The 16,398-nt window shown below is 39.4% G+C and overlaps 1 protein-coding gene across 1 annotated transcript in view; it reads right to left on the bottom strand.

The window, feature by feature from the left end:
• UTP20 (UTP20, small subunit (SSU) processome component, homolog (yeast)) overlaps window positions 1-16,398 on the bottom strand; it is a 97,264-nt gene that overhangs the window by 3,672 nt on the left and 77,194 nt on the right. The window contains 15 exon segments of the mRNA XM_012650240.1: window positions 158-457; window positions 1,435-1,506; window positions 2,268-2,455; window positions 5,120-5,252; window positions 5,712-5,843; window positions 6,520-6,702; window positions 6,835-6,904; window positions 7,345-7,424; window positions 9,073-9,183; window positions 9,657-9,788; window positions 10,026-10,196; window positions 11,491-11,607; window positions 12,485-12,626; window positions 13,303-13,469; window positions 15,352-15,555. Of these exon segments, the coding sequence (XP_012505694.1) occupies window positions 158-457; window positions 1,435-1,506; window positions 2,268-2,455; window positions 5,120-5,252; window positions 5,712-5,843; window positions 6,520-6,702; window positions 6,835-6,904; window positions 7,345-7,424; window positions 9,073-9,183; window positions 9,657-9,788; window positions 10,026-10,196; window positions 11,491-11,607; window positions 12,485-12,626; window positions 13,303-13,469; window positions 15,352-15,555 (2,202 nt within the window).

Raw genomic sequence — 16,398 nt, 5'->3', positions numbered from 1 at the left:
TAGAAAACAGGGCTCAGTCTATTTTGGGACAGATGTTATTATTGCAGTTTGGGGTTCAAAAGGTAAAATTTCTAGGGACTTGGGAAGATCACTAACACCATTAAAATACTTTTTTAAGAATATAAATACTTTCAGTCATTCTGTGCATTCGTCATACCTTTAAGGGGTTTCTAGGTGAATAAGCAGCCTCTAGTTTTGCTATCCGGGACAACTTTTGGATCAACCACAGCAGTGTGGCTGGTTTGCCGTGTTCTTCCCTCGCCTCTTCCTTCTCTTCTCTGTCAAACTCCGACTTTTCATCTGCACAGGCCTCAGATTCTTCTGTTGCTTCTCTGGCCACACCATCTCCTAAAGCTTCTTGTTTTTCCATGTCTTCTTTTATCCCACCTTGCTTATCCTCGGAATCAGGTTCCAGTAAATACAAGACTTTGGCCACAAACAACAAATTCTTAACAATCTTTAAAAAAAAAAAGGGCAAGGGAGAGAAACTGAACTTTGATTTTGAAACAAATAAGGCTTGTTAGAGCATAAGCTAAAATAGGTATTCCACCACTAGAAAATAAAAACAAACAACTGGGTGTTAACACTATTAAATTGATGACGGCTCCATTTTTTGATAATTATTAAGTTCCTTCTTATAGTGTGTCCAAACCCATTTCCCTGTAACTTTGATCCCTTTAAAGTCACATAAAATAAGTAAATGATTTCGTTCTGGGCCCTTCATTTATATTTTTAAAAATTTATTTCTATTTTTTTTTAGAGACAAGGTCTCATTCTGTTGCCCAGGCTGGAGTGCAGTGGTGGTGGCCATAGCTCACTGTAACCTCGAATTCCTGGGCTCAAATGATCCTCCTGCCTCGGCCTCCCAGAGTGCTAGGATTATAGGTGTGAGTCACTGTGCCTGGCCACCATTTATATTTTATTTTTTTTCAAGAGACATGGTCTCTGTTGCCTAGGATGGAGTGTTGTGCTGCTATCACAGCTCGATGCTGCCTTGAACTTTGGGTCTTATGTGATCCCCCTGCCTCAGCCTCCTAAATAGCTGGGGCTACAGGTGTGTGCCACCACCCCAGCTAATTAAAAAAATGGTTTTTTGTAGAGATGGGGTCTCACTGTGTTGCCCAGGTTGGCCTCAACCTCCTGGGCTCAAGGGATCCTTCCACCTCAGCCTTCCAAAATGCTGGGATTACAGGTGTGAGCTACTGTGTCCTGCCTTTATTGGGAATTCTAAATGGAGCAAAGAGTAATCCAAACATAAACCTCAGAGTTGACCAGACATATGTGTATAATTGCACATGTATTTAATAGTATGCCTACATTTCATCTAATTCCCAACCACTAAAATACGTTCAAAACAACAAATGTGTGCCTTTTCCTAGACTACTGGTTGATTACTGGTCCCTTCTATTAAACTGGGAGAACTACAGTTCTTACCTGTTCTCCTAGAGACTGATCCAAGAATTTGGAATGCAACTGATGGCAAGAAGCTAGAGAGATACTTTTCATCTATGAAAAGAAAACAGACATTGGCAGACACAACAAAGGACATTTCTGGTTGTTTTAAAAGCTAAACCTAATACTAACCATAATACAACTGATACACAAGATTTTGCTCTGAATGACCACCTGTATAGATCTACAGAGAAAAAGTTCATAGCCAGAAACAGTGTAATTGTTCCCTTGTACCTGCCCTAAGCATTTCGGCCCAAAGAAATGGGACACTTTCACACTCTGGGGAGATACAAGTAATAATCCCCTGGAATATTAGTAGAGCACTTTGCAACATTCTAATAATTTTTTTCTTCCTCTTTCATCCTTCACTCATTCAGTATTTATGGAGTTCCCACTATGAGCCAGGCATTGTGCTAGGCCCTAGGAAATCACAGACAGATATATCATGGTCTCTACCTAACACGTTCAAGAACATGATCTCATTCAGTTATCAACAAGGTTATAAAGGAGGCAGGACAGACAGTACTAATCTTACTTGCCAATGTTGACACAGAACTTGTACACATAATGGAAGGTAGGCATGATAAAAAAGCAAATTAAAAGTCTGACTAGACTGGTGGTCTAAAAATTATCTTTGAAAAAGCTTAGCCTTGAAGGTGACGCCTCTCCAGTTACTTCGACTCCTCTTGATTTATAGGGGGAACAACTTGTAGGAAGAGCTTCTCCCAAGGGCCAGCCCCAAGATAGTTACATGAACCAGAATGAACATCTCACACAGGTCACAAAGGAAGGAAAAGGTTTTAGAGAAACCTTACCTTTTGGTCAAGATCACTTGTTAGAAACCTGACTGCTACAGGTTCTGAGAGTTTCTTTTTAGTCTTTTTGGTATTCCATTTTTGAATAAGCTCCTCTGGCTGGCAAGAGGCAAAGAGCAATCCGAAAATCTGGGCTGCTGTGAGCCACACCCAGTTGTGCGGGTGTCTCAGGTGAGAGTGCACGTGACCTAAGGAAACCAAAAGGTATTCTCAGATGTCTCAGAGCTTCCCTGATTCTTTGGTGACAAATATGACTTACACATTTATTGACTATCTATTATATTCTTGGACAAAATATATCAGAGGCTGGGAAGAGGGGTAGGGGAATGAAGACAGGTTGATTAATGGGTATAAAAACACAGATAGAAGGAATAAGTTCTAGTGTTTGATAACACAGTGGGCTGACTATAGTTAACAACAGTGTATTGTAAATTTCAAAATAGCTAGCAGATTTGAAATGTTCCCAACACAAAGAAATGATAAATGTTTGAGGTGAAGGATATCCTAATTCCCTGATTTGGTCATTACATATTGTATGCATGTATCAAAATATCATATGTACCCCATAAATGCAATTTTATGTATCAGTTTTTTAACAAAAGATGAAAAATAGTCCTTCTTCCCAGAAGCTCAGAGGGAGCTAGGGAGAAGTGGGGTGGAGACACTGAACAACTAGAAAACCAATTCCTAGCTTGGGAAGTGACACTAAAGGGGTACGAACAAGCCTAAAAACAGACGTATTCCCTAAGAACTAGTTTCACATTCAAGGGAGATAAGATGGCATTAACATTTACATTTTCTAAAGTAAGTAATGTAAATAAGTACATAGATACATGTTTGTTTCTAATGATTAGTGAAATTGGTGGCAGCGGCCTAGAAAGCTATCATTTATTGAAGGCTTTCTATGTGCCAGGGACAGGCTAAGCGTGTTACATATATTATCTCATTTAGACCTAACAACAATTCTGTGAGGTTGGAATTGTCATTTTCATCTGACAGATGAGGAAATGGGTCTTTCAGAGAGGCTGAGTGATGTGCCAAGTGATAACAGGCAGAGCCAGGCCTGGGCCCCCGCTTGATCTGACCCCAAAACTCCTAATTCTTCAGTGTTAGGCTATATGCTATTCTCCATCAACCACACTTGGAAAGTACAGTTAAAAGGTCTTATAGGCCGGGTGTGGTGGCTCACGCCTGTAATCCTAGCACTCCGGGAGGCCGAGGCGGGCGGATTGTTTGAGCTCAGGAGTTCGAAATCAGCCTGAGCAAGAGCGAGACCCCGTCTCTATTAAAAATAGAAAGAAATTAATCAGACAACTAAAAATATATAGAAAAAATTAGCAGGGCGTGGTGGCGCATGCCTGTAGTCCCAGCTACTTGGGAGGCTGAGGCAGAAGGATTGCTTGAGCCCAGGAGTTTGAGGTTGCTGTGAGCTAGGATGAGGCCACGGCACTCTACCCTGGGCAAAAGAGTGAGACTGTCTCAAAAAAAAAAATAAAGGTCTTATAATGTGGGTGTCAGGGAATAGGATAGATTAACTGTGTCATACCTCAGTTTTAGTCTCTGCTGCTGTATTTCATGAACATGTTTTTACTTTTGTTCTCTATGAACGGTTGTTACAATCTGGCCATGTCTTAGTGGAGCTATACCAGAGTAGGTCATACAGTTAACCTTACTTCTCACAGAATCTTGAGTTCTGGCTCCTAAACCAGGTGGGTATTTTAAGTGCTCATTCCAATGTCTATTTTCCACTGACTAGGCAAAATTGAGCATGTTAAATTAAAAATTCTGGGGTCTTATTTATTTAGAGAGTGATATACAGTTATGCACTAAATGACATTTCAGTCAACTACAGACTACATATATGACAGTGGTCCCCCTAAGATTATAACACAGTTTAACACAACTCATAAAAAAAAGATTGCAATATGTACCCTATTTTTACTATACTTTTTCTGTTTAGGTACACAAATACTTAAAATTGCCTCTAGTATTCAGTACACTAATATGCTACATAGGTTTGTGGCCTAGCAGCAATAGGATATGTACCATATTGCCTAAGCGTACAGTAGGCTATACCAACTAGGTTTGTAAGTACACTCTATGATGTTTGTACGTGACGAAATCACTTCATTTATCAGAACATAACCGCATTGCTAAGCAATGCATGACTGTATAATAAATGTCCCATAGAAGTGAAATAGTTTAATAAATTATGGCCTATTTACACAACAGACTATCATATAGCTATTTAAAAGGATATCTACTAAGTGTGCTATAGTATAGTGATATACTTACTTAGGTACAAACAGGATATAAAAGTTTATATGGAACTAAGCAACATCTCAAAAAATCCTTTGCTTATTTAATAGAAAGAAAGACTGGGTGGAAAAATAGACCGTGTGTGTGTGTGTGTGTGTGTGTGTGTGTGTGTGTGTGTATACACACACACAAAAACAACATGTTGTACACTGAAAATATATACAATTTTTATTTGTCAAGTATAGCTTAATAAAGCTGAAGGAAAAATTAAAAAAAAAGGGATAAAAGAGAAATACATACCAAATTATGATTAAGTAGCAAGCAGGACTTTGGGAATCTTTCCCTTTCTTTTATTGCCCCATAGTTAATACTTTTTACTTATGAAGTCATAACTATATTTTTTTCAGAAAGAAAATTTTCACTGTAATTAATCTGGTAAGGCCTTTAAAATTTTTTTCATGGACTTTTCCCCTGACATTAATTTTATACTTTCTGAAGTATTCATCATATTCTAAATTCCCAAAACTCTTTTCAGTAATTCCATCACAACAAATGTGTTTGTTTTTAGATTTAAATAAAAAAGAAATACTTACTCCAGATTTTACTCAGAGTCTCAGAGGGTCTGGTAAACTGAATAATATTACATTCCTTGATGAGTTTCGTTATCAGTGTAAGAAAATTAAACAGAAGCCGATCTGCAGCCTTCTCTTCAGCCTCTTCCATGATCTAAAATGGATGTAAATTAATTAAAACAACAATTTGAAATTATCGGATGGACATTTTTACTCCAGCATGTAAATCTGCACCAGAGTTTCTCAACTTCAGCACTGCTGACATCCTGTGCTGTGCGGCTGCCACGGGCACTGCAGGACACTTAGCAGCATCCTGGCCTCTCTACCCACCAGACGCCAGTAGCAACCCCCACCCTCCAGCTCTGCAACGGACAGTGTCTCCAGAGTTTGCCAAATGTCCCATGGGGGGCAAAATTGCCCCAGTTGGGAAACTTCGATCTTCATATACTTTAATCCTCATTTTTAAAAAAAGTTCTAACTGCATTGCATTTTTGCCTTTATTGATAAAGTTTTTTGAACACAAATAATATTTAATATTTAACCTACTAGCTATACCACCTGAAGTAAAACTATAAAAGTTAGCAAAAGCTTTATTCCCTAGCAAATTACTTACATCTTTGAAGTTTTCTGGATCAATTTCCTTTTCGACCACAGGAAGGACAGTTTCAAGTCTTCTCCCAAAATCAACTCCTTCACTTTCCACAAAGAAGCCACAGATCAAGGCAGCGAGTTGTCTATTTAAGCGCTACCAAAAATAAACCACCACAAGACAATGTCAACAGGAGGTGGGAGGCCACTTTCAAAATTATAAAATGAAAGTGGGCCTTATTTTGACCTCAACATTCAGAGACAATAAAAAATATTTCTTTCTGATGCCAGAAATCAATAAAATATGGAGTTTTGACAGCCAATATACAAAATGGAAAGAAGTTTCACCCTCATCCCCAAATTATCTGGGTATGAAACAAGTTAGTCATTAACATTGGACACATGTTGTTTATATTCCACAAAGATGGGCCAAGGATGTTGGTCACAGAATTAGCCAGTGGACAGAATGATAAAAATTACATTCCAGAAACTGAATAAGCAAAGTTGGAAACAAAGGTATTCATTAATAGAAGCTACTTAAGTAAATTATAGTATGTTCACATTGTGGAGTACTTTGCTAACATTAATAAAGTAGCAGGAATACAGGTGGGTTTTATGTTACTTTTTATAACTTCTTATACTTTCCAAAGCTTTAAAAATATATTATTTTTCTACCTTAATGGGCAGGTAGGAAAAAAAAGGATTATTTGCATAATCAGATAAAAATAAAGCTATTTGGGAAAAACCAATTCAACAATGTATAATATACATTCTTATTTAAAGTACCAAAAGCTAAGATTTGTCACTGAACTATGACTAAAAGCAATGATAACCTTTTTTGCTCCAAACCAGGTGGTAACCATATCAAACAGCCAGTCTTTTTTCTCGAGGTTGATTTTACAGAGTAAGGATTTGATTGTCATGGATGCCATCTTTTTGCACGTGGCAGAGTCATCATTCACCATCATTAGACAAAGAGGAATAAAGAACATTCCGCAGTTCTCGTGGAGTAGTCCCTAAAAGAAAGGAGGCATCTGTGAGCACACTCAGGATGGAATTCCTACAGATGCTCTAGCAACGGAGGACTGAGGGCTCCCAGGGCTCATGGGGAAACGCAGCTGAAGAGCCTGTCTTTGGGATCACAGTACCTGAGGGAATGTGTCAAAGAGATAGGCAATCATTTCCAAGGTGGATTCTCTCCCGGTCTCGTGTTCATAACTAGGGCAAAGACATTAGATAGATTTGTTAGTATCTTTTAAATTTACCAATAATTACTTAAAAAGTTTAAAATATTTTATCAAGGTATTAGTCTGTTTCTTAAAAAATGAAAAACACCCCATTTCCCCAATTCTAATGTTTGTATATATATCCATTAGGCTACTGTGCAGTTTTAAATGTAATTCTGTTAGATTTTCAACATTCTCCTAAGTGTGGACTCTTAAGACAATCAACGGTCGGACTAGACTGAAAAGCAACTTATGGAACTGCTATATGAAGCCATGCACAATGTTTGATAATCAAGTCAACGAGTCATGTAATAGCATCCTCAATGAATGTGCCACCATGTTTAGGCTTTGCCCTTTTCAAGTCAGTTGCCACATTAAAGGGAAAGAAGAAACTACTCCCCTGCCCCTGTATAGTTAATGGCTTAAACTTACTTCAGTTGAGCAAGCAGGAATTCCAAGTTTGGTCTCAATTTGTCACCCAGGGGATAGTCAAGAATATATTTCAGAAAAACCTAGGAACAAAAGTCACACAGATGATTATTTGGATCCTGTCTATAGGTTATAAAAACCTTTCAGCCAGGCGCGGTGGCTCACGCCTATAATCCTAGCACTCTGGGAGGCCGAGGTGGGTGGATAGCTTGAGCTCAGGAGTTTGAGACCAGCCTGAGCAAGAGCGAGACCCCGTCTCTACTAAAAAAATAGAAAGAAATTAGGTGGACAACTAAAAATACATATATATAAAAACATTAGCCAGGCATGGTGGCACATGCCTGTAGTCCCAGCTACTCGGGAGGCTGAGGCAGAAGGATCGCTTGAGCCCAGGAGTTTGAGGTTGCTGTGAGCTAGGCTGATGCCACGGCACTCTAGCCCGGGCAACAAAGCGAGACTGTCTCAAAAAAAAAAAAAAAAAAAAAAAACCTTTCAGAAGGGCAATCAAACAGGCCTTCCAATGGACTCCAGCTAAGTCTGCCTACTAAATCAGCAACAACCATGATCTTTCCTTTCTCCCACTCATTTATCCAGGTCCTGCCCTTTGTGTCTGACTGAGTCAAATCCTGGCCCACCACTGGCATGGTCGTTTAAGACTCCAAATCTAAGCTTGCATGTTGCCGATCTTACTGATAAGTGTGTGGTTTGGTGGACTGAGTGTAGACGGTGGTTCAACCCTGTATCTCCCCTTGAACAGGATAATACTATGGTGATAATATTAATACTGCTAATAATAACTAATGCATTAAAAACCTTCTATGTGTCAAGCACTGTGTTAAGTGTTTCTCGGTTAAATCTCATTTTACAGCTGAAGAGAATGAAGTTGGCCCAGAGAGAATAAGAACACTGCTCGTGTGACAATACCAGAATTCCAGGCCTAGTCTATCTGTGTCCAAAGGCTACACTCTCAAAACACTATGGTGTTCAGCCTCCTTTATTAATAAACTGACAACTAAGGGATGTCATTAAACTTCCAAGGTCTGCTTTTTCCCTAGCCATGAAATGGGGATGCTGTTTCTTCTGAAGGGCAGTTCTAGATACAGGTCATGTATGTAAATGCTAGGCACACAGCTAATACTTAATAGCAGCTGGTCCTCTTTTTTCCTAATAGTAGCCAAGCACATTTTTCCAAGGACATGCTTCCTCCCTTCTACTCTGGCCTCCTTAGCAGCCCAAACCCACCTGCAACCCCAAGTCCATATTTCCAATTGAGATCTTACCACCTCTTGGGCATAATGTGTGCTCATATTAGGGATGGACAAATGTTACCCCTCTGCCTAAGGATATATAGCTCCTTACTATTCCTACAATAAGCCCCAAATCTCTAACAAGAACACAAGGTCCTGCCTGACCTGGCTCTCCACCCCCAGCCCACACACCTGCATTTTGCCCCCAACCAAACTAAGTTCTTACCCACCTCAAGGCTTCCCTTCCTCAGGTCTCTACTGCCCCTTCAGCTGGAATGCTAATCCTCGTTCTTCCTTCAAATCTTGGCTTACCTGTCCATACTCAGGAAAGCCTTCCTTGACCTCCTACACTAGCATGCCTGAATCTCAGAATAAAGTGACAGTATGACACGAAGTAGCCTTCGGAATTCAGCCAATGTTGACATTTCTCTACAGATGTGGCAGGGCCCAACCTTTGCTACAAGAATAAGCTCTCTCTGCAAACCTGTCGGCACTGGACTCTGGCAGGTTCACTTTGAGCAGAAATTGCCAACTTGGATACTTTCCGCATGACATCATCAATTTCCGGGACCAACAACTTTCTTGATAAAATAGCCTGAAATACAAAAGGAAAAGACATAGTCATTTCGTGTGTTTTACTGCAGATGGATGTAAGTAGACTTGATGCTAAAGTAGTTGCCAGCAGTTTTGAAACACAGTGAAAGTATCCTCAAGAGAAAAAGAACATAATCTTAAAAATGGTTAAAATAGTGAATTTTATATTACGTACATTTTACCATAACAAGAAAAAAAACCAATTTCCAATAAAATTTTCAATATGATAAATCAAAATAGAGTACCTGTATGTGTACAGAATTCTCTGGAAGTGGTAATTCAGAGCTCATGTACAAACATTTTCCTAAGTAGATAAGTTAGCTTGTAACTGACCCACCAAAATTATTAACAATTTTTATAAATTACTTAATTTTAGGAGTCTACAGCTAGCCGAAACATTATGTTCCACATTATTCTGAATTTCTGATGTGAGGCTCATAAACTGTAAAAGCCAACATTTTGGTGACATTCTACCTTCAGAAGACCAAATGCTGTGGCTTGTCTTGAAGTGTCATAAATGTCCTCCTCAGCATATGCCAGTAGAACTTGGAGCTGTTTCTCAGTTATCTGGTAGGACCTGACTTTCTTGACAAGTATGGTCACACACTGCAAGGTACAAGAGTGAAGTTAGCAGCCAGCACATCCCACAAGGCAGGATCCAGAGAAATGATAAGGACTTAATATAACACACAGGTGTCCTTTTCTACACAGGATGCCAACCCTCTAGCCTCAGCAAATTATTCTAAAAAAATGTGGACCAAGACCACAAAGGGCAATTGGGAAACTATCTTTGATGTTAACCCTGGTTCTGGCTGTCTCTAAGTGCGACTGAAGACATCTCACCTTGAAACAATTTACCACCAGGTGGAAGTTCTGGCCCCGGGCAGCCCCGAGTTTTGCATACTCCTTCAGCAAAAGGAAAAGGTGTTTCGTCAACTTTTCTGCTCGTGTTTCTATGGAAGGCAGAGGGAACCTTAAGACCCAGATCAGGCATTGTAAAGCACCTGTGATCACCTGAAAAAACAAAACAAAACAATAAACTGTGAAGTGACCAAACCCAACGATACAGCAGCTCAGGCTCTGCAGACTCTATAAATAATTGAGCTGAATAGATAAGATGCTGTGCCCAGCTCACTCTGGAGGAACTGTGCCCAAAGTGTAAGAAGATAAGAACGTTTCCTATGCCCTGTTGTAGAACTTACTGCTTATCCACAGCAAGTGAAGGCAGATCACAAGGAAGTAAGAAAAGCTGCTTACTTACCATATCCCTACCCTACATGCGGGTCAATGATTTGGATGGGTTGGCCAATTTTAGGATTTCTTTTCTTTTTTGAAAAATACATCTTAAATGACTTTTCTGTTTTCTAGAATGGTACTTCAGTGTGATTCACTCTTACTAAGCTTATATTAGGTAAAAAGGCACCCTACTGGGTATTATAAATACAAAGAACAAAGGACACCATCTCTGCGTCTGAGCAGATTGTTGGCTCAGAAATTAAGCATGCAAATAATTAACTATTGCTTACCATAGTTAAGTGCTATGCAAAGGATATGGAAAAGTGCGCTGGGATCAAGTGATCATACAGAGAATCCCTGAACCTCTGAGGCCAAACCTTAGTAAGTGTCGGCATCAGCTAGTTAAGCTCTGTCTACCATAACCTTACTGCTCTGGCTGCTATGAGGGCCTCACTGGGCTGGACTAGATGAAGACAGAGAAGAAAGCTTCTTTCTGGGAGTCAGAAAGACCTGGTCTTACATCCCAGCTCTGCAACTGACTACCTGTTTGAGTCTAGATATGTAACTTAACCTCTCAGCACCTTCATCTGTAAAGCAGGCGATATGAGAAAGTGGAAGGCTTAGGCTTAGGCGTCTGACAGCCTAGATCTGTGACTAGGCCCTAGCTCTAGTTTTCTCGTCTATAAAACAGAAACATTAAGAATATATGCCTCAGGGGTTGTTATGAGAATGAGAGATACCTTTAGTATTCATAACACGGAGTAGCAGTAGTGACAATGGTGACGACGACGATGATGATGGTGATGATAGGCAGGGGGAGACCACTACTCAACCTCATGAAGTTGTTGTGAGAATCAAATGACATAATTAATGTACCTAGGAAAGCTTTTAAAACTGTTAAGGGCTATTCAAACATATGGGATTATTAAATTGGGAAGCAATTTAACATAGGCAATAGTGGTGATTCATGTCATATATCCCTCTGGAAACGCAATCATGTCATGAAGCACGAGCACACACAGCTCTTGTGCAGGCACGGATGCTCCAGTACAGACTGCAAACCAACACTCACCTTCACGTCCCTAGAACCCAGGCAGTCTATGAGGAGAGACACAAAAGGATCCAACATTTCCAGCACATGGTCACTTGAAGACTTAATCTTGGAAGTCTTCAGACTCAGATGCAGCAGCTAAAAGATTTAAAAATTTAAAACATGAGTTGCCTATAAGACCAGATGAGTTGGATAAATATAAAACGATTTTGAGACAAACAAGAAATATTAAAATACTTCTACTTAAAATGATAAAAATTTTTAAGAAATGAGAAACTGCCTGGGAGAGTCTCAGTAAGTCAAGAAGGTAGGAGCTCACTGAGCAGCTGAGATGCTAAGTCCATTTACCAAACGGTTACTCAGTGTCTACTGTGGTTCCAGGCACTGGCTCAGTACGCAGGACACAGCAATGACCAAGACAGACATGATCCCTGTCCTGATGGATCTTAGTCATGAAGACAGACTCTAAGGAAATGATTAAGTACGAATGCAGGTTGCTCTGAGAGTTTTGCAGGGAAGGGTGGGTGGTGAGATCCCAGGATAGGAAAGGGTGTGGTGACTTTATAGACCTGAAGGGACACCAGCGTGGCTGGAATGAGTGTTGGAGTGGAATGTTATGAGGCTAGGACCTTGCAGCCCAAATGAAGACTAGACTCTCTCCTAGGAAAAATCAGAGTCAATGAAGGGTCTTAAAAAGGAAAATAAACTGATCAGATTTGTGTTTTTAAAAGGTCACCATCTTTTAAAAAAATTCAAAGTCGTTTAGAGGTGCTCATGGGCAAAGCAACAGTAAAACCCTAATAAATATTAGGTCAGAATCATTAATTCTGGGACAGTTATATCATCAAAGCAAGCATAGGAAGAGATATATAGTAAATGGACCAATGTGCCTTTAAAAACAATCTAGAGTTTATTTACATTAAGGCATTTCTAGTAGAAGTGAGAAGTACTGGAAATTCGGCAGAAGATTAAAAGGTATGAAGGCAATAAGTCTCATTTTAAGGTTAATTCTTACCCGAAGCCCAGACTCAATAAATATGTGCATATTAGTTTTCCTGCTCACAACAGCTTTCGGCCCCCCTCGGACTGGAGTTGGGGGGAGCAGAAGGCAGCTCTGGGGTGGTAGACGTGGATCTGGTGCAGGGGCTACTGGATTTCTGTCAATCACGTGGAATGAAAACAGGAGAAAGAGCAGTCAGCTGCATTCTAAAAAGTTTCTGTGGCCCTCTAAGGTTGATGAGAGCCCACCCTAAATAATGTGCCATTTGTTCTAGCTTTTCTGCTCCTTAACTCTAAGACACAGAAGAGATGATTAGGTTGTTGATCACGGTTACTAGGACAACCCTCAGAAATGGAGGTCAGATTGATAAATACACATTTAAATTACAATGAACAGCAGCAAAGGACACACCCTTTGTTTGCCTTCTGAAAACAAATACCAAGGAGTCTCTCTTAGAACACAGAAGCAAAATTCAAAAGAAGTTTACTAATATATAAGGTATTTTAAAATCTTCGAAGGTCTAAATCTCTGTTTAATCAGAATAAGAGGTATATATTTAAATTCTATCCTAGCTTTGATTCAATAAATATTTAAGACAAAATGGTAGCAGAGAAGGTCAAAATAACTGGCTGCTGTCACAGCTACCTCATTCACAAGAAAAACAATTTCATGTTGAAATGTATCATTTCACAAAGTAGTACTATCTTATAAATCAGATGAACATATTAATAATTTTTTTAAACTGAAGCAAATTATGAAAACAACCCACTGAATGGCTTATCAGAAACAAGCACCTAAAGGATAGTTTATTTATTTATTGTTTTCAAACTTACTTTTCTTTCTCTGTTAACAGGGGAAGATTTTCACTGACCAAACCGTAACTGAGCAACAGAATGGATTCTGCCGTCATCTCCTGATTTACGATTAATCCTGCTATGATTCGGCGTAAGGTTTCGTGCACTTTCCGGGCCAGTTTTAAACTGGTGGTATTCTGTAAGATCTAAAGGCAAACATAAATGTCATGCTGAGATAACACAGAACTACATTTTGATACAGTTTTCAAACATAATGGTAGTTTTCTCTTATATAATATTCGCTCTCTAATTTTTTTTTTTAATTAAAAAAATTCTTAAAATTTCAAACAGGCATAACATATAAAGTAAAAGTTACAGGTAACTTCAACCCCAGAGACGAGCACTGGGCAGTCTGTTGACTGTGGATTTCTTCCACTCCCTCCCAGCTCTCTGTAGGTGAGGGCTCAGGGCACACCGCCAGAGACAGGATGGGAGAAGTCCAAGTTAACGCCAACCCTCCAGATGCAGGGGGCATTTTATAGGCAAACACACACAAATACACACATATACAAAATCAACAAAATGAATAGTCACTACTCATAGGAAACCACATGAATGAAGTGCTGCCATGGCCAAGCCTCAGGGTTTGATGCTAGTTGACTCACCGGGAACCCAGGATCATCCACTTTGACAAAGCACTCAGCTCTTCATAGCTATTATCTCACACAAGACATAGTATTCATAACTTTCATTACTTTGGGGGATTTTATAATACACATCACAGATTTATGTGCTCTGCTGACACTTCTCATCCTCAAAACATATCTCACATTCTTAGATCAGGCTCAGATAAAACTAAACGCAGTCTAAGAATACTTATGAAGTTCATCTAGCACCAAAACATCTGGAATTAGAGTAATTCATGTCATGAGACAGTGCTTTTTACTCTAGTTTTCATAAATAAAAGTGTAATAAAATGAACTAATAACATTTATTCAATGTTCACCCCTGCAATAGGCACAGAAAAGCAATAGGAAGGTGGGTATATAGTTCCTGTTCTCCAAGAGGCAGAATGAAACCACAGAAAGAATGAGCTTTGGATCAGAAAGATCTGGAACTTGGCCAGGCGCAGTGGCTCACGCCTGTAATCCTAGCACTCCGGGAGGCCGAGGCGGGCGGATCGTTTGAGCTCAGGAGTTCCAGACCAGCCTGAGCAAGAGTGAGACCCCGTCTCTACCACAAATAGAAAGTAATTAGCTGGACAACTAAAAATATATAGAAAAAATTAGACGGGCATGGTGAGACATGCCTGTAGTCCCAGCTAGTCGGGAGGCTGAGGCAGGAGGATCGCTTGAACCCAGGAGTTTGAGGTTGCTGTGAGCTAGGCTGACGCCACGGCACTCTAGTCAGGGCAGTAGAGTGAGACTCTGTCTCAAAAAAAAAAAGAAAGATCTGGAACTAAATCCTGACTTTACTCCTTCACCATGTCCCTTTTCTACCTTTCCAAGCCTGCATTTTCTTATCTGTAAAATGTAAGTACCATCAATCTCATAGGCTGGTTGTACAGATTAGAAGAGATAACATAGCAGTGGTTACAACATAATATATGATCAATAAATGCCAGCTCTCTTCTGCTTGGCAATATGGGAGTGGCAATATAATTCCAAAGTCTTGCTAATATATGTTTGTTTTTTCTAATTAAAAATTCTTAATAAAATTTCAAATGTAGATATACATATAAAATAAAAGCTCCCCATAATCTCAACCCCAGAGGTTGCCACTGTGCAGAGTTTGTGTGCTCTGGATTTCTTTACATTCTTAGAAGCTGAACCAACCTAGCTGTAAAATTCACCCGCATTCATTCCAGCTGCCTTTCCTTTTTCACCTCAGAGTTTACGTCAGGGACTATGACTCTTGCATTATAGCACTCAGGGCTGCCATTTAGTGGCCCTGTGGTACTGGTGCCCTTGGCACCGAAAGAAATGGTGGGTGATCACGTACAGTGTTACGGTTTGCCCTGTAAGGCTCCTTTTAGGAACATATGATATTGCAGCATTAGGATCTCTTGTATCACAGTCAAGCCCTTACCTCTTTTAAAGGGAGGATAAGTTTTACAACCTGATCTTTTCCTACAAACTTGCCCAGGATTTCATAAGAATCGTAACTCTTGCTTCTTCGTGCCTCCATGACTTTGGAGAGAATCTGCTTTACTTCCTTCTCTTCAGCAACGGCACCGAACAACTCATGGTTAAAAATCTTTGAGAGAAAAAGAACAAATGGCAATCATGTGAACTCAGCAAGATATGCCAACATAAGCAGTCTTTGGAAAAAGGAACTGGTGAGTCCAAATCAAAGGAAAGCAAGTTGGACTGGACCGAAGGTAAATGGTAGGAAATTTTTTTAGAATTCACTTGTTTTCAATGCAATTTAGGGATCAATCCCTAGAAAACACACACACACAGAAATACTTGAAGGCTGATACTAACGGGAAACAAAGAAAAAACGTTTACAGATGTGCATATAAAATTGTATAACTATATAGACAGGTATGTCTTTTTTGATATTACCAAAGAGAAGCTTAATTTCCCTTCAAGAAATTCTCATGCTCTTTGCAGCTGAATTATTGAAATTAATGTGAATATTTAAATTGAGATTCAAAATGTTAGTGTCAGTATTTTTAAATAAATGAACAAAAGGTTGTGTGGCAAATTTATTCTCTTCCTAACCCTAGCTCCCAAATTAGTACATTATCTAATTTTAAACGTTATTATTTACTTTTCACTATTATAAATAAAGCTCTGGTGAATATACTTTTATTCATTTAAAATAAATTCTTGGAAATGACTGAAAATTTTTGCTCATTTCAAAAAGCTTTTGGTACACAATGTCAACTTTCTTTCCAGAAAGATTGGACCAATTTATGATCTACTGGCAATGACAGAGTGCCCATCTCACTTGGGTCTTAGCTAATCTAAAAGATGGGACAATACATTATTTTCATTTTTGTAGGCTATTATTATTTCTTATTTTGTGAACTGATTTTTTTGTATCTTTTGCTCACTTAAAAAAAATTTGAGGCCGGGCGCGGTGGCTCACGCCTGTAATCCTAGCTCTCTGGGAGGCCGAGGCGGGCGG

This window comes from Propithecus coquereli, unplaced genomic scaffold (assembly GCF_000956105.1).
Source record: "Propithecus coquereli isolate 6110/MARCELLA unplaced genomic scaffold, Pcoq_1.0 Scaffold316, whole genome shotgun sequence".
Taxonomy (NCBI): Eukaryota; Metazoa; Chordata; class Mammalia; order Primates; family Indriidae; genus Propithecus; species Propithecus coquereli.
This window is presented reverse-complemented; position numbering and strand designations above follow the sequence as displayed.